Genomic DNA, 18204 nt, shown 5'->3' on the forward strand with positions numbered 1-18204 from the left:
GGCGGACTCTCAACCACTGCGCCACCAGGGAAGCCCGGAAATTTCTTTTTAAATAAACTTTTTTATTTTAGAATTTAGAGAAGAGTTCCAGATAATACGTAGAGCTTCTGTGAATGCCTCCCCCATCCCCCCGCCACCTCCCCACCCGTGGACATTTTCTGCAACCGTGGCATATCTGTCAATACTAAGTCAATACTAACTGAAACCCAGACTTGACTTGGATTTCACCAGTTTTCCATGAACATTCTTGTTCTGTTCCAGGATCCAACCCAGGGCACCCCACTGCACTTAGTTGCCACCCTAGTACCCTCTGCTGTGTCACAGTTTCTGAGTCTTTCCTTGTTTGTCATTACCTGACAATCTTCAGGAAGACGGTTCTAGTATCCTTAGAATGTCCCACAACCAGGGGGTGTCTGTTGTTTTTCTAGTGATTAGACTGAGGTCACGGGTTTGGGGAAGAATATCACAGATGTGAAGTGTCTTCTCATCGTATCAAGGAGTGAATGACATCAGCATGACCTCTGTTGTCACTGGTGATATTAGCCTTCATCACTTGGTTAAGGTAGAGTTTGGCAGGTTTTCTACTTTAAAGGGACTGTTTTTCCCTTTCCCTCCTGTATTCTTCAGAACCGAGTCACCAAGCCACTTTACTAGTGACACCCCGTCCTCCTGCAGTCACACTTCTCCAGCGGGCAGCAGCCCAGTCCTCTGCCAATGGCGAGGCCATCCCTCCCAGGGCCATTCTGAACCACCGGGAGTGTCCACATGCTGTGAAAGAGAACAGAGGTCCCTCCGACCTGAGCCTAAGCAATGTGTGAACCCCACTGTGAACACGCTTGAACCATCTCCTGGCTTTGGGGCTTGGTTTTCATGACTTTGAAAGTTACCTTGGTGATCGAGTTCCTGACCTATTTGTGTAGGGATTTTTAAAAATCTCATTCATGTAGGTTAGCACTAGTGGCCTCAAATTAGGCCTTGAATGGTCCTTAATTATTCTCCAAATGCTGTCGAGGATCACCCAGCCATTCGAAGACTGCTGCTTCCATCTGCAAATGGGCACGCTGCTGACTCTAGCGGGCCACAGGTCCATTTGGTCCAGGGTGGAGGTTATTGAGACCCTGAACTGTCAATAGCAGCGAAGACGGTTTTACTGTGCTTGTTCTTCAGGGTGTGATGCAGGGAACTGTGCCCTACCTGGGCACCTTCCTGACTGACCTGACCATGCTTGACACTGCCCTTCAGGACTACATCGAGGTGAGTTCCAGGCTGATGGTGCAGGTGGATCGGCAGCCTTCTCGTTGGTTACCCAAGAGAGAAATACACCTTTGTTTGTGCCCACGGAGGGCTTTTTATGAACGTGGCATTGTGCTAGAGGCTGTGAGGAATACGAAGATGAGTGACACCAGCAGTGGCTCACGGTCCAGTGGAAGGTATATATCAAAGCAGGCAGTGATGGACAGAAATAGTAAGAATCCAAACAGAAATGCAAAGAGAGAAGAGGACAGGCCACGATCAATTCCCTGTGAGGGGAGGTCATGGCAGATCCTTAGGAAGGAGTGGGTTTGAGCAAAGACCGAGGTGCTGGGTGGGACTTTGGCAGGTGGAGCTCAGGGGACATTGTACCCTCACATTCTACCTGCTGGGGTAGGGAGTCAGTCAAGCTCGTGGATTTTTAAGTATCGCTTTATCGTTTCAGATTATTACCTTCTCTCTCTCGCTCAGAATGGGGAAAGGAGAGAAACACGCTGCTTGTTAGTAACAGTAATACAGTAGAATATCACATGGAGAAGAGATTGGATATTTGAAATGAAATTTAAGGATTTCCTGTATATTTAAGTGTATCTCGCCTTCCTGGTTATCACATGCAGTCAGTCAGTCTGCTTTTACTCTATCATAATTAGGAGGAGTAGCAGTTATCTTGCAAATTCCCACCTCCAAGGTCGTGGTAAATGTTGTGGACATGCTCCCTGAGAGAGAGAGATGATCCGCGTCTCTTCACATCCTCTGCCTCGGCTTATCTCAGGAAACACTCATCAGTGTTGGGGAATTTGGGGGGAATGACCAATGATTTGGAAGTTAAATTCAGCCTACTGAGAATAGGAGCTGGGAGGGTGGAGAATTGAAACTTAACTTCGGTGATGATGTTGTGCAGAAGTTTGATAAACTTCTTTTGATAAAACATTGACAATTTGGTTTCTAGTATGAGTCAATGACCATCTGTTTGCTTTGGGTAAAGAAAAAAAAAGTGTAACAGAACATTCACTCAAGCTTTTGTCTTTACTGTCTCTGCAAATGTATTTAGATTCTGTGTTGTAAATCCTTTATCATTACTGTTTTAGTTGGTTTCAGACATCTTAAGAGAAGGCTGTCTGCCAATCCTGTCCTATTATAATTAAAAGAACGTTTTTCTTTAAGTGAATGATGCTTCTTTTCCTCCATTGTAGCCATAATTACAGTGTCATGAATAATTGTGACTTTATTATCCCTTTGAGCTATTTTAACAAAAGCCTAGAACAAATAAGTCTGAGTTTCAAAGTAGCTTGGTTTGTCATTCATTTTAAAAAATTTCTTTCAGGGTGGGCTGATAAACTTTGAGAAGAGGAGAAGGGTAAGTAGGGGTCTTGGCTGTGGTTTTCCATTTTATTTTCCATTTTACTTCATCTGGGCATGAAAAAAATTAGAGGAGTGGAGACTTACATTTTTTGCAGAGGCAGAAAAAAATTAGCATTTATTGAAAATTTATCAGAGGTCATTGTCCTTGGCATGTTGTTATGTGGTATTGCCCAGGAGCCCTGTGGGGTAGGTTTTATCATCCTCAATTCAAGGGTGAGGAAACCAGGACGCAGAGAGATGAAGTAACTTGACCAGAGTCACCGGGTAGCACAGCCAGGGTTCAAATGCTGTCCTGTCTCTCCTGAGCCCGCATTTCTTCCTTTACCCCCTCATCATCTCCTTCTTTACAATCAGCTTCAGCAGTAACAGGTCCATTCTATTAAGGAGAAAGGGTTTCGGGCTTCCCTGGTGGCGCAGTGGTTGCGCGTCCGCCTGCCGATGCAGGGGAACCGGGTTCGCGCCCCGGTGTGGGAGGATCCCACGTGCCGCGGAGCGGCTGGGCCCGTGAGCCACGGCCGCTGGGCCTGCGCGTCCGGAGCCTGTGCTCCGCGACGGGAGAGGCCACAACAGAGGGAGGCCCGCGTACCACAAAAAAAAAAAAAAAAAGGAGAAAGGGTTTCATAAGAGTATATGTTATGGAAGGGTTAATAAAGATGGTTAACTCCTGTAGGCCTATTGAAGAGAGGAAAGGAAACGGTCTTCATTGTTACATGTGGATAATGATTCTTTTCCTTTCCTGTCAGCATAGGAAGGGGTGTGCAACATCAATTTGAAATTTTTCTGTGGAGAGTAGAAGAGTTCCACACTGCATGAAAAAAGATAAACCAGAGCTTTGAAAATTCGCTATGGGTTTAGTGTTTTTTGTTTTGTTTTGTTTGCGGTACGCGGGCCTCTCACTGCCGTGGCCTCTCCCGTTGCGGAGCACAGGCTCCGGACGCGCAGGCTCAGCGGCCACGGCTCACGGGCCCAGCCGCTCCGCGGCACGTGGGATCTTCCCGGACCGGGGCACGAACCCGCGTCCCCTGCATCGGCAGGCGGACTCTCAACCGCTGCGCCACCAGGGAAGCCCGGGTTTAGTGTTTTTTAAAATGGTGTATTTAAACAATTCCAAGGAATATGAGTGAGCAAAATAATAACTTCACCCCATAGTAACTCTCATTGTTCTTTAGTTATTCATTCATTCTTTCATCCCACAAACGTTGACTGCAGACCTTACAGGGGTCAGGCAGTGTGATAGGTTTAGGGATTGCAGCAGACAAAGCCCAGAGCTCCCCGCCCTCATAAAGTTCACAGTCAAGGAGGAAGGTAGACAAACAGGCAGTTACAGTGCAGCCTGATAAGGGCTTGTGAGTAGAAGTAGCAGGTATTATAGGGGCACATGGCGGGGGGCATCGAGCCCCAACTTGTGGGGCCAGAGAGACTTCCAGGAGGAGATGACATGGCAGTTAAGACCAAAGTTTTAGGAGCTGACCAGGCTGAGCGCATAAGTAACAAGATATACTACCCTAGACGAATGTAAGCCTTCTGTCCCTGGTAGCGTCTGATGATAAATGTTCCTTGGATACTGAGACCAAGGGTGGAGGTCACTGGATGGGAAGTTGACACCTACAGAATCTGCCAGTTGTTGAGCTGCTTCTGTCCCGTAACATTAAAACAAATTCAGTTATTGCCTCCACAGTTACCCATCTCTGTCCTTTCACTTCAAAATAACCCTGGATGGTAATCTCTTTCCTTTTAAGACTAGCATGTTAAACTTTTGGAAAGTTTGAGTGTAAAACCTAAAGCTAAAGCTTATATCCATTGACTTTAAAAAAATCTTTATTGAAACATCTAAAGAAGTATAAATAATTTTGGACATAATTATACACTTGCTTCTCTTGTGAGCTTTAAAAGACTGAGTTAAATGATTTACTGGAGTAGTAAAAGCCCAAGGATTCAGGAAATCTAAACATTCAAGTTTATGAGGCCCTAGACTGTTTAAATATCCAACCCTACCAACACTTACTTATTGAGGGGTAAGGGTTGAAGAAGATGAGGGGGGGAACTTGTGAGCTTCCTGACTTAGAGTAATTATTTTCCTTATCTTTTAGGAAGTAGAATTTTTAAATACATTTTAGAAGGACTCAGGCTTAAAAAATAACTTTTCTGTCTCAAGAATGGAGATGGAAAAGAGAAAAAGGAAGTCACTATGACTTTAGGTAGTACCTAGTTTGGGTCACTTTGGTAGCTCGTTTTATTCACATAAATTGCTTTTTTCAAGGAGAAAGAAGGATTGACCACTAAAGCATGCAAAGACATCAGTGAGTCAGAGTTACAAGCAGTACTTTAGAATCCTCCTAGATGAATTTGTCCATCATTTATCCTACTGTGGTGTGTTTTCATGTTGAAAAGATGTATATTTGGTTGGCCTTTTAATTCACTCTTTCTCTTTGGTGCTCTGTCTGCTTTAGGAATTTGAAGTGATTGCCCAAATCAAGCTCTTACAGTCTGCCTGCAACAGCTATTGTATGACCCCAGACCCAAAGTTCATCCAGTGGTTCCAGAGGCAGCAGCTCCTAACAGAGGAGGAGAGGTAGGCGGACACATTGCCCATCAGGGTGGAGCTGTGGTGTTGGCCAGAGGAATACTGCATCTGGTTCCTCATTTGGCCGTTTATTCAACAACTATTTAGCAAGCAGCTCCAAGGTTCCATATCCTCGGTTTTCAAAGGTTAATTGTATAGCAGGAAAAATTGAACTGATGGCATCAGAAAATGTGCTTTCAGATTCTTGCTCTACCATTTATTTATCTTTGTCACCTTGAACAAGTCACTTATTCTTCCTGATCTTCAGGATGCTTATCTATAAAATGTTTCTTTGAGCAGATTAAATGTAATCATTTTTGAGACAGCATCGTTACCATGTTTGTCACTGTTAGTAATTGGTACTAGCTTCGAGGGAGCTTTCCAGTGGGGAGGAGAGACAGACTCATGAAGAATTGAAATACAATGGGTCATCAAAGTGCTGCAGGACCCATAGGCAGGAACAGTTCACTTGGCCAAGGAAGGTGGGAAAAAAGGGAAGATAACATGAAGGCATTAACATTTGGGCTGGGCTGTGAAAGAAAGAAAAGATTTCACCAGGGGAACTGGAGAAGAACTTTCCAGACAGAGAGAAGAACGTGAGCAAAGGCCTGGTGGCCTGACAAGCTTAGCATTTGGAAGATTAATTGAACTCTGGTTGGTTCACAAGGGACGGGTGTCAAAATAGAGGTTGACGAGCATGGAAAGGTACATTAAGTCCAGTGCCTTGAATGTTGGCCCAGCAGGGAGGGGTGTGTAGCCCTTACCCTGTAGTTCAGAGGATTAGAGTTCACAGGCCATATCCCGCCTACCTCCTGTTTTTACATTTTTAAATGGTTGAAAAAGAAACAAAAGAAGAGGAATGTTGTGACGTGAGGCAATTTGAAATTAAAATTTTAATATCCATTAATAAAGTTGTACTGGAACACAACCCATTCATTTCCCTCTGATTTATGGCTGCTTTCGTGCTTTAAAGACAGAATTGAGTAGTTGCAACAGTGACTCGCCCTGTACAGAAAATATTTGCTGACTTTTGCTGTAGACTAGGGGATTTCCTTGAAAGTTTATCATCAGGGAGGGTGAAGTTGACAGCAAAATAAGTATTTTGCCAATGAGGAAATTGAGGTTTAGAGAAGTGTTATAACTAGTCAGTGATAGAGTTTGGAATCAAACTCAGGTCTGCCTGACTCTAAGCCTAAGCTCTGAAGGTGGTTACACAATGTTGGACAGGTTATGTAAACTCTGGAAGCCTGTTTCCTCATTTGAAAGACAGATGATTTCTGAGGTCCTTTTTTTTTTTTTTTTTTTTTTTTTTTTTTTTTTTTTTTTGGTGGTATGCGGGCCTTCCTCTGTTGTGGCCTCACCCATTGCGGAGCACAGGCTCCGGACGCGCAGGCTCAGCGGCCATGGCTCACGGGCCCAGCCGCTCCGCGGCATGTGGGATCCTCCCGGACCGGGGCGCGAACCCGGTTCCCCTGCATCGGCAGGCGGACGCGCAACCACTGCGCCACCAGGGAAGCCCCGTCTGAGGTCCTTTTAAATCTCAGAATGGGTTGGTCCTGTTACATTAAAACCTTTGATTCAAGAAAAAAAAAACAACCTTTAATTCAGAGTACTCATCAGTTAATGAGACTTTTTTCTTTGGCATGTAGAGAACAAAACAGTTACTGTCTCTGTTTACATTTTCTGATCTGATGATCGGTGTGTATGAACTTCCTCGCTCTGTGGATATCCTTCTCACGTATGGAACATACACACCATGGCTGGTGGTTTGGATCAGAAAGTTCAGGCTCAGAATATCAGCTATGGAATTGACTTTTTAATGATTAAAGGAATCTTGTTAAACATATCCCATTTTTTTCTTGCTGTTTATAAAACCCCTACGGCTTAAGTTAATATCTGAATAATTCCCATCTCAATGAATACTTCTGCTTGACCAACTACCTGGATACATCTTTAGGTTTAAAAAAAGGACATGTAATAAGCAACTTACCAAGCTAATATTCACCACTTAACCTTCCTCACCTACCGAGAATCAAGTACATCTCCTAGCTAGAGCTACAAGCTTTGATAAAAGACATTTCAAGGCAGATATAAATTCTTCTTGTGCCTGTGGAAGTTATATCTGCCTGGCATATAGATGTCTGAATCTGGAGCATTTTAAATTTAGGAGGTTTTGGCAATTAGAAATCATATTTATATATTTTTATCAATAATATATCTGCCTATGTCTATTTACTGAAGATTAGATCATTTACAAATGTCTCTTCTTTCATTTCCCTTAGATAAACAGTAAGTTGAGCATGTGCATGGGCGCGCGGACACACGCACGCGCACGCACACGCACGCACACGCGCGCGCACACACACACGCACGCACACGCACGCGCGCACACACACACACACACACACACACACAGTAATGGGAGGGAGGTGGGAGAGAAGAAATGATTCTTCCCCTGGCCCAGCAGTAGGTTGAGAACAATCAGGAGAACAGAAAGGAGTCAGCTTTTGATGCTGCCAGAGCAGGCAAATTCATGTGTTTGAGGCATGCAAAACTAAACAGCCTCAATCTGTACACCAGTAGGGGTTTGAGGAGGGATATGTCAATTTGTAAAATCTGGTCATTAAGTCAGTACCCTCTGACGTTTGCCATAGAACAACATGGTACATATCTTTACTTTGAATAATCAGAGCCTACCTCTAAAAGGAAGTCAGTAAATCATGTGGATTTAAATCTGTTCACCTCCCAAGCTCTGCCCTCACGAGCTCCCCTGTCTCCCCCAGCTACGCCCTCTCCTGTGAGATCGAAGCGGCTGCCGATGCCAGTGCCACCTCTCCCAAGCCTCGGAAGAGCATGGTGAAGAGGCTCAGCCTGTGAGTGCCACCCTGGGGTCCTGGGGCCCCAAGGGGGTCCCGTCTGAGTCGGAACAAAGTTCCCCTGAGCCAATTCACTCACTTGTTAAATAGTTTATCTTTCTGTCCTGAATTCAGTAGGTTTTCTAAATCCACTCATTCTTCCCCAGTGTTCCCTCTGGTCTGAACCACCATCGTCTCCTGCCTGGAGCATTCCAGCAACGTCCTTACTGGCTTCCGGCCCCATCCTTGCTCCAGCAATCTGTTCTCCACCCAGTAGTCTGGTCATGTGTTAAAATGTACACCAGATTACATCGCTTCCTTGCTTTACAACTTCTGATGGTCTTATTTTAAGGTAGTCCCGAGCTCCTTATCCTGTTTCACTAGGTCCAGCGTGATCTTCCCCTACCCTTCTTACCACCTTCCTCTTGTCCGACCCGCCCCCTTGTTCACCAGGATCCAGGCTCACCTGTCTCCCAGCCATCCTTCAACCACACCAGGCTCGTTCCGCGCTAGATGCACCAGGTGTTTGCACTAGATGTCCCTGTGGCCTGGCGTGTGCTCTCTCTGGGGCTCGCTCCTTCAGATGTCGGCAAAACCATTACCCCCTGAGAGAGCATCCTGTCTAATGTTGCCGTCTGCCCAGTCAGCCCCAATCATACCGGCTGTCGCCTTCATTGGAATGTCAGCCACCTGAGAGCAGGAACCTTGTGCATCGTACTCATGGCTGTCTGCCCAGCTCAGTGCCAGGCGTAGCTAACTTCGTAACACCTTGTCTCCCTTTGAGTACAATCCAAAGTCTTTACAGTGGCCCTCAAGACCCTTCAAGACCTGCAGTACCAACCGAGCCCCATCTGCCCGTTCCATCCCCGTCTGTCCTCTCGCCTTTCCCTCTCACTCTACTCCGTGCATTCCGGCCCCCCAGGCCACCCTGAGCACACAAGTCACACTCATTTTTATTTGCTGTTTCTTCTGCTTAGAACACTGTTCCCCAGATAGCCAAATGGCTCACTCCCTCACTTCTGCCAGGTCTTTGCCACCTTCTCATGAGCCTTCCCTTATTTAATACTACAGCCTGTCCACGTTACTACCCTTGGCACACTCTCTCACCCTCAGCTGCTTTGGATTTCTCCATTGTGTCTACCTCTGGCTGATGTGCTCTGTGTTGTATGTGTCTGTTTATTATCTAGAATGCAAACTCTATGAAGATAGGCATTTATGTCTGTGTTTTATTCATTGCTAACCCCGGAACCTAGACTGGTGCCCGACACATAGACGATTAAAAGATATTTATTGAATGAATAAATTGAGCCATGTGCCAACACTGTTCTGAGAAAACAGTACATGTATTTCTCATCCAATCCACAAAATAACCTGGTAGGTCCTGCTATTATACCAACTTTATAAACCAGGAAAGTAAGGCACAGACAAGGTAAGTAGTATGCTAGTTATTGTAGGATCTGGGCTCAAATCCAAGATTTGGCTCTAGAGCCAAGGTTATAACTCTTTTACCATCTTCCTAGTGGAGAAATACTTTCTGAAGGAAGAGGGGAAGGAAAGATGGAATGGGAAGTAAGAAATGGAGGAGGGGAGAAGATGAGGGAGGGAAGAAAGAAAAGAAGGAGAGAAAGGGTGAGGAGGAAGGAAGGAAAGGAAGACTGCTGTCAGTTTAATTAGACCCTGTGCCTGGAAGCGAAGCGGCCACTGCATGCTCATTTTTATATAACTGCTTTCCTGCGACTCCGAGTATCTGTATTTACTGTGCTGGGTGCTCTAGCAGCTCGGGGTCCTCTCCCAGCACCCACTCTGGCAGCGTGCAGCCTTTGTGAGGATATTCATGTGAAATCCAGGAGAGGCAGTACTGTCAGGGTACAGAGTCCTGCACAAAGTGTGGTGGACCCTCCATACATCTCTCTCGATAGTGAAATCTTGCCGATATGCTTGAGTTTAACCCTTGGTATCTGCAGTTGAGTTTGAACATTTATTATGAGTAGCACAGGTCACATGTCCCCCATCTTATTCCTTGTACATATAAAGGTGTTTGTATAACATTCATTTTCAAAAAATTTTATGATCTTAGCATTTTTTACAAGTGTCGAAAATGTATTTTTTCCTCTGCCCACATTTAATCACCCATCATCCAAGGAGATTGGAGAGAATTTTGGAGCCTTAGGGGAAGAGGTGCCTCATTTGAAGGTCGGAGATGCTTAATGTTGCGCTTAGAATTAATCTTTACAAAGCAGAATGACCTCATGGAATTGTACCAATGGAAAAACCTTTAGTCTTTGAACAATTTAGTTCTAAGTTAGAGACGCTCAGTTAACGGGCTAAGGGCCACTAATTCACAGCCTTCAAAGGTCTACCTTGTAATTCGTGGAGAAGTAAGGCAGTCGCATTATTTTCTCCTCTGTGAATTGGGGTCAGTTTAGCTTTTTTTTCCCAAAGCCCCAGTAGTGCTTGGAGGTCCAAGAAAGGAAGTGACATGGAAAATGGGGCAAGAGATGGTGGGGTGGCGATGAGACAGAACAAAGATATGCTTTAGGTCTTGCAATTTGAGCTTGTAATTCCCAAAATGATTTAATAAAAAAAAATCAAGCCCATCTTCATTGTTTCTATTATTTTATATAGCCAGTGCTTGTTTGGGTTTGGGCCTGTTTGCTAGTTTCTTTACGTTGCCATTCCTTCTTGCATCTTACAACTTCCTTCCTTGCTGTCTGTTAATGGTAAACAGTCATTGTCTGAGAAAGTCTTTATTTTGCCCTCACTCTTGGAATTATATTAGACGGGTATAGAGTTCGAGGATTACTGTTATTTTCACTCAGCACTTTGAAGATATTATTCCATGTCTTCTGACTTCTGTTGTTGCTTTTGAGATGTCTGATGTCTGTTGGATTCTGTTCCTTTGCATTATGCTCCCTGCCCTGTTGCTTTTAAGAACTTCTTTTGTCTTTGATATACCACTGTGCAGGTTAAGTGGGGATTTAGTCTTCCTTTTCTTATTCAAGATGTGGTTCCTGGATCTGAGGATTCATGTGATTCATTAGTTCTGGAATCTCCTCAGCCACTGTCTCTTCAGATGTGGTCCCTTTTCCATTCTCTCATTTGTCTTCTTTTGGAATTCTCCCTACATACATGCAGGCATTTCTTATTCCATTCTCTGTGTCTTTTAACCTCTCTTATTATTCATGTCTTTATATTTTGATGCTGATCTCTGAGGATTTTCTTCAGACCTATCACCTAGTTCACAATTTTTCTCCTCCACATTTATTTATCCTTCCACTGAGTTTTTAAATTTAAGTCACTACCTTTTTCACTCTAGAAGTGAAATTGTTTTTGCAAATTATCTTCCTGTCCTCTTGTCAGAGTGTCTTGCTCTTAACTCCCATTTTCAGTTTCTTCTTGTATGTCTTTAATGTTTTTCAACATACTTGTTTTATAGCTTGGCTCATGGTAGATACCCAAATATTTGTTGAATGAATGAATGAATAAATTATTACTTTTTTTCTGACAGTTCTTGTAATCTAAAGTTCTCAGGAGCCTAGATTTGCTGTTTTGTTATGCTGGTTGACTCTCTCTTTGGGTGGGTTATTTCCTTGTGTGTATTTTGTAACTCTGTATTGTGAGCTCATCTTTATCAGGGAATTCTCTGCAGCCTGTGTTGAAGGTGTACTCCTCCAGGAAGTTTGTTGTTGTTGCTGTTGTTTTTTAAATGCTAGTTTCTTCAGAAGGATCACTGGCCCGAGAGTTCCTAGTTCCCAGATCAGCTAAGTAATAGCAGATCTGAGTGAGGTGCTGGCTAAAATCACACATGATCAGGGGAGACATTTTTCTCCTACCCAAGCTCAGGCCAGCAGGTAAATTTCACTGCTGTCTTCCTATGTCAGTAGGAAGATTTTTTTTTTAGCCCATCGTTTTACTAAGGGTACAGCCCTCTGAGGTTCCTGGCTCTTTGTAAAGGATGTCAGCACTAACTGCCCACCTCACATAGACAGAAGCCCTCATCTTTGGACCCTGCGTACGTGTTGAAACCCATGTGCCTAGTTTGCCAGGGTTGGTACCTCCACTCCCCATCCAGAGCAGAATTAGTTTGCATGTTCTGGTTTTCAGTGCCCTTTTCATCTCTGGCCTGCAGGGACTTTTCTTACTGTCTTGCAAGCCCAACTTTAAAAAGAATTTGTCATGTTTCTTATTTAGTTGTTTTATAGTGAAGGAGTTTAGGTTATTTTAGTTCACTAGATTGTTAGAAAAGAAGTCTTCCTTCTTGGTTTCTTGTCCAGTGCAGTGCCAGCCTCCTTCTTCTGCCTCCTGGATTTCCTTTTATGGTGGGAGGTGATAGGGGTGTGGCCACGGCAATTTGACCCTGCCAAAGTGGTACAGAACTCTCAAAAAATGGAGAACCATTGACCCAGAAAGACCTCAGATTAATATGGCCTTTCATTCAGCTAAGCAATCTGTGTATTCTTTGAGGTTAGAAATAACCTATTGGGACAAGATGTTTACCATGATCTGTTAGAAACTTTGTAGCAAATGTTTCCCTAAAATAATAATGACAGGGTACACAAGACTGAGAAAACATCAAGGATTCAATTAACACAAAAATATTTGCTTAATCATGGATTCCAGATTTGTAAGAGCCTGAATGCCTGGCATTATGTTTTCTGCAGACTGTTTCTGGGGTCGGACATTATCACCAGTAGCACTCCCACCAAAGAACAGCCCAAGTCCACTGCCAGCGGGAGCTCTGGTGAGAGCATGGACTCCGTCAGTGTGTCATCCTGTGAGTCAAATCACTCAGAGGCGGAGGAGGGCTCCATCACTCCCATGGACACACCTGATGAGGCTCAAAAAAAGGTATATACTTAACCCTATTCCGTAATTCCTAATGCAGGCACCTGACCTAGTGTTTGCCACACGAGGGATGTCTGTTTTCCAGTTGATCACTCTACAGCATTTTGCAAGTCATGTTTTTAAGAGGTGTTAAAAGCAGAGTTCAATCTGGGGACTCATTCCTTATAGAAACATGTCTAGAAGCGATAAGCCTGTTTGTTCATTCATTGGGCCTTTGAAATATTGTTCCATTCCCACATCCAGAGGCAACTGAAGGCCTGTGACTTGTAACATGAGCTACACTTTATTCAGGAGATGGAGAATTTTCTTGGAGCAAAAAGTCAAGAGCCAAAGATGAGTCAGTCTCTCGGTGTCATACCTTGTCTCAGCCAAGGTTTTACCACAATAATGGTGCAGGGCAAACCACTCCAAAACTTAGTGACCTCAGACAGCAACCATTTATCCTCTGTCCTGCATCTGCAGGTTGGATTGGGCTTGGCTCTAGGCCATGGGTTTGGTCCAGGTCTGCTCTACCTGCCTCTCATTATTTTTGGAGTTAGGAGCCACCCGGGGCATGCTCTTATCATGCTAAACTGGATGAGCAAGAGGGCAGTCCCAGTCCTGCAAGCAGGTAACAAGACTTCACTTGGGTTCTGTCTACCAAAATGTGTTGGCCAAAGCAAATCATGTGGCCAAATCCCACATAAATAAATGAGGTTGGGAACTATATGCCACTTCTCATGGGAGGAACTGTGGAGTCTCAGGGCAAAGGCCATGGATGCAGGGGAGGTTGAGGAATTGGTAATAAGGGTATAATCTACTGTGTCCCCCAAAAGGGAAGTGATGATAGGTGATAAAGGAATTCCCAGAGAGAGTTTTTGTTCTCCATAGCTGCATAAATAAGTGAAAAGAAAACAAAAGATCCACCTTCATCTTCTATACACACCTGCTTCAGTCTGTTGGTCAAGGAGCTTGGATCAGAGATGTCAACTTTCATGTGACTAGGACTTGCACCATTTTGGGGAGGATCTTGGCTGGCCAAACTTGCTGTGTAAGTGACTTCTGGCCCCTTAGCTTATGCTTAGGCCAGTGAGGTAGAATGTTGCTAACAATTCCTTCCTTTCATTTGTATCTGCCATTCTGCAAGGGGATGCGTGTACTGTTTCACGTTGTGTTATAAGCACCAGCAGCAATCTGGGAACCCTCAGGTGACCTTGTCACAAAATAGCCAATCCAGGAAGGGCTCATTAGACCTAAGATGACTCAGATGCTGCCCTAGCGGGATTTCTCACCTTTTTGCTTTGAAATCTGGAGACACATCTTTAATGCTCCAAATATTGAAGGAAAGCTCTGCAAACACCCACGGGCTGGCTGTTCTCTCAGGCATATCTCCTTAATCAGGGATGGAATCATTCTCCGTGACTTGACACTCAGCACTGACTTTGTCAAAATCTGGAGTAAGGCCCCATCATTCACCTTTTGACAGGTTCTTAAGCTTTTTAGGCCCCATTTCTGATGATGGACATTGTGCAACAGTGACAACTAAGCTATTGCCCACATCTTTGTGGGATTTCTTCCTGTCCAGGAAGGAGGTAGAATCACATTTGCATCTGTTGATGCAGCGGACGTGCACACAGTTCCGGGTCATCCCTTTTAAAACTACGCAGAAGCCCTGCGTGTGTCTTGTGCACACCCCTTGCCGTATCCTTTTTGTCTCCTCCCTTATCACACTGGCTCTTCAGTTTCTTGCGCAAGTCATGAATTTTAATTCTTTGGATGAACATTTTTCAGAGTCACGAATTTCTATGGGTTTAAAAATGAGTAATTGAATTGGATGCAAGTAGTTGCTGGGCTGCAGAAGCCCCAAATGTTAACTGGAAAGGCCTCAGTTCTGCTCAGTGCTTGGCTGGCCCCAGAGACCTTCACAGCTCCTCCCTACACTGAGGTCCTGCAGCCCTCCACGTCCACCCTGCCTTTCCCACTGGCTACACTGTGAGGTCCCTCTTTTGAGTAGAGTGTAATTTGTATTCCTTTTTCTTCATTCCCCTGATCGTAGTTTCTAAACATTTATTTCACATTTGCTCCATGCTACTTAAATTCCCAGTAAGAATTTGGGCTCAAGAGGTGGTCTGTTTAATGGTGCTATAACCCAGGCATCTTCAAGGCTTTATCTGAAATATAAATGTCATTAAAATCATGGAAAAAATCTAACAAAAGAAAAAAGATTTATGTGGAGGAAAGGGAAGGGGACCCTCTTGGCTACTGTGTAGTATACCTGCAAGCAAAGTCAGGCTGTTAAAATTATCCACCACCAGTTAGCCCTCAAATTGAGCCACTAAGTTGATTCACTTGGGAAGCTAAGAAAAAAAAAAAGTAACTAAACAATGTTATGATAAAGCCTCAGTTAGACTCCTACATTACTAGAGTTGTCACATCATCTTGCTGGCTCTATTAAACTAATGATGCAGTCGAATTGAATGTATGGTTATTTAATGTACAGTTATGCCACAGGAAAGGGAAGTCATAGGAAATAAAATAGAGGAGACTCCATTTTACTTGGAAGCCAGATAATCAGAAAGCTAAATTTCTGTTCTTTGTTTCCATGGGAAGGTAGATGGGTACGAAAGAAATTAGTAAGTTATTTATTTTTTAAATGACTTCCAGATTATTTTATTGGATTAATGTGGTATAATTTAGCTCAGCTCATTTTGAGAAATTATTTGTAAGTTTCTATAAGAAGAATTGATATTTCAAATGATTCAATTAATGATATTTTTGGACCACCACCTAATGAGTTGGGGGCATCCTATTTCTTTGGTGTTGCACATATAAGAACCCTGTCGTTAATCAGAAAAACACATTAACTCTAGTACCTCATTCTCTAATTATCCTTGGTATACAACATGAAAATGTGTACAGTTGGTTCTGGAAGCAAATGTGGTTAAGTGGTGGAGCCTCTCATAGGCTGTGTTCCCTTGGGCAAGTCACTCTCTTTCTCTGAATCGTGTTTCCCTCGTATTTCTAATGCTCTGAATTTTGTTCACAAGATAGTTGGGAGACAAGAATGAGATAAGATGTCTGAAAGCTCATCACAAACCTCACAGCGCTGAGCATACCTGGGGCAGTGGTGTGCTGTGTTCATGCACCACGTTCTCACCGACTACAGACTGGGCCTTGGCTGCACCCTTGCTCTGTGAACCTGGCCATGGAAGTCAGGAAACTTGAGAGCACAGCCTGCCGGTGCTGTCAACAGCTGTGGCCTCAGGTTCCTCAGCAGTATAGAGGGATTGGGGCCAGGCCATCTCCAGGTGCCTTTCCAGGCCTCATGTTCCCTGCAGAGCTGGATAATCTGTGGTCCTCATTTTAGAAACTTCTAAAAATATAGCCATTTCTCTCCTGCTCCAAAATCTGACGGTGAAACGGAATCGCAATTTCAAAGGATCTCTGCGGGCAGGTCAAGCATCCTTCCTGCTCGAGGCAGTAGGACTGGGCTTTACTTTCTGCCCGGTGGTGAGCTTTGGGGTTCCTTCAACAAGCCCATATTGCCTCTAGTTTCTGGTATTTGCTGCCACCTGCTGGTTAACCTCCTTCAGAGCAGCTAAAAGCTAGGGAAATGAGAGGACCACCTTGCCTCCCATGATGCAGAGTGATTCGGCTGAGCACTGAGTCACTGACAGGCATCTGCCGTGGGGGTGCTTCCACCAGAAATAAGACGCACGTGTGCCGTGGGCTGCTGTGGAGGAAATAACGGAAGTTCATTAGTCTCAACATCGACCTCTGCTTTGAAACTTGGGAAGCACACTGTTGGCCAAGGTTCCTAACAATTCTGTTTCCTTCTGGGGTGTGTTTACCCTTCCAGCTCTCCGAGTCCTCCTCCTCGTGTTCCTCCATCCACTCTATGGACACAACTTCCTCAGGGATGTCGTCCTTGATGAACCCCCTCTCCTCCCCTCCGCCCTGCAACAACAACCCGAAAATCCACAAGCGCTCTGTCTCTGTGACATCCATTACCTCGACAGTGCTGCCCCCCGTTTACAACCAACAGAACGAAGACACCTGCATAATCCGCATCAGCATAGAGGACAACAATGGCAACATGTACAAGAGCATCATGGTAAGGCGCTCAGACCGACACCCGAGTACTCACGTGCCGTGTCAGCACGTGTACGTGCATTCACGCAAAATGAGTATGTGCCGCATGAATCAATGCCAAAATCTCCCTGGATGTAGACTAATAATATATAAAAATCTGCATATCAGCAGTGCGTATAGGATGTAAGTTTTACGTCTTAAAAGTTGCTAAACCTTATTCATCCAGGTCAGTATCACCCTCTTCAAAACTCTCAGCTGAGATGACTACATGAATGTATCCCAGGGAAGATGCCACTGCGGCACGCCTCCTTGCAGGTCTTCCTGGGGATTAACGTGTCTGCGTTTATCATCGAGTTGCTGTGCGTTCTTAGCAGTGTCCTCGGTGGTGGCAAAGTTTTCTCCTTTAGTCACTTGGACTCAGAATTAGTAAAGTGGATGATCAAGCTGGACATACAGTTTGCGTCCACGAGGAACTATGCTGATAAATAAATGAGACTGACCTTTCTGAGCTTCCTAGAAAAACTGTTTCTGAGCACAGTCCCCAAAACGTGTTGCGTAACGGCAGTCTTTTTGGAATACATACAGAGCCTCTCCTGGTAATAACCTTGGGTGTGTAAGGTCTGGTGTGTTTATTACAAGAATAGACTCCTTATCTTTTTTTTTTTTTTTTTTTTTTTTGAGGTACACGGGCCTCTCACTGCCATCGGCAGGCGGACTCTCAACCACTGCGCCACCAGGGAAGCCCTAGACTCCTTATCTTAAAGGACGTATCATGTATTGAAAAGCAGACTCTCCTTTGCAGTAAAATCCCACGGTAAAATGTAAATCTCACATCTCTCCGCATCTTCATGAGTTGCCTTCTTCGAGCCACACTGACTGCTTATAAGCTCAGCTTTGAATATGATGTAAGTGACAAGGAGGCACTGTCTTTTAACATATGAAGAAAAGCTTTACTAAAGCATTCACTAAATCAACAGAATATTTCTTGAACATTAGTTGTGTACTAGTCATTGGACCAGGCTTTGGGAACAGGGAGATGAATGAGACATTTCTGTCTTTGAGGAACTTAAAATCAAAAAGGAGATCATAGGGCTTCCCTGGTGGCGCAGTGGTTGAGAGTCCGCCTGCCGATGCAGGGGACACGGGTTCGCGCCCCGGTCCGGGAGGATCCCACGTGCCGCGGAGCGGCTGGGCCCGTGAGCCATGGCCGCTGAGCCTGCGCGTCCGGAGCCTGCGCTCCACAACGGGAGAGGCCGC

General features: G+C 44.6%; 1 protein-coding gene across 1 annotated transcript in view; it reads left to right on the forward strand.

Annotated features, from left to right (window-relative positions):
* RGL1 (ral guanine nucleotide dissociation stimulator like 1) overlaps positions 1 to 18204 on the forward strand; it is a 133883-nt gene that overhangs the window by 105792 nt on the left and 9887 nt on the right. Inside the window, exons 11-16 of the mRNA XM_007115666.4 lie at positions 1168 to 1254; positions 2576 to 2608; positions 5064 to 5185; positions 7960 to 8049; positions 12693 to 12879; positions 16715 to 16969. Of these exons, the coding sequence (XP_007115728.1) occupies positions 1168 to 1254; positions 2576 to 2608; positions 5064 to 5185; positions 7960 to 8049; positions 12693 to 12879; positions 16715 to 16969 (774 nt within the window). The remainder of the gene's footprint in view (positions 1 to 1167; positions 1255 to 2575; positions 2609 to 5063; positions 5186 to 7959; positions 8050 to 12692; positions 12880 to 16714; positions 16970 to 18204) is intronic.

The sequence above is a fragment of the Physeter macrocephalus genome, chromosome 4, assembly GCF_002837175.3.
Source record: "Physeter macrocephalus isolate SW-GA chromosome 4, ASM283717v5, whole genome shotgun sequence".
Classification (NCBI taxonomy): domain Eukaryota; kingdom Metazoa; phylum Chordata; class Mammalia; order Artiodactyla; family Physeteridae; genus Physeter; species Physeter macrocephalus.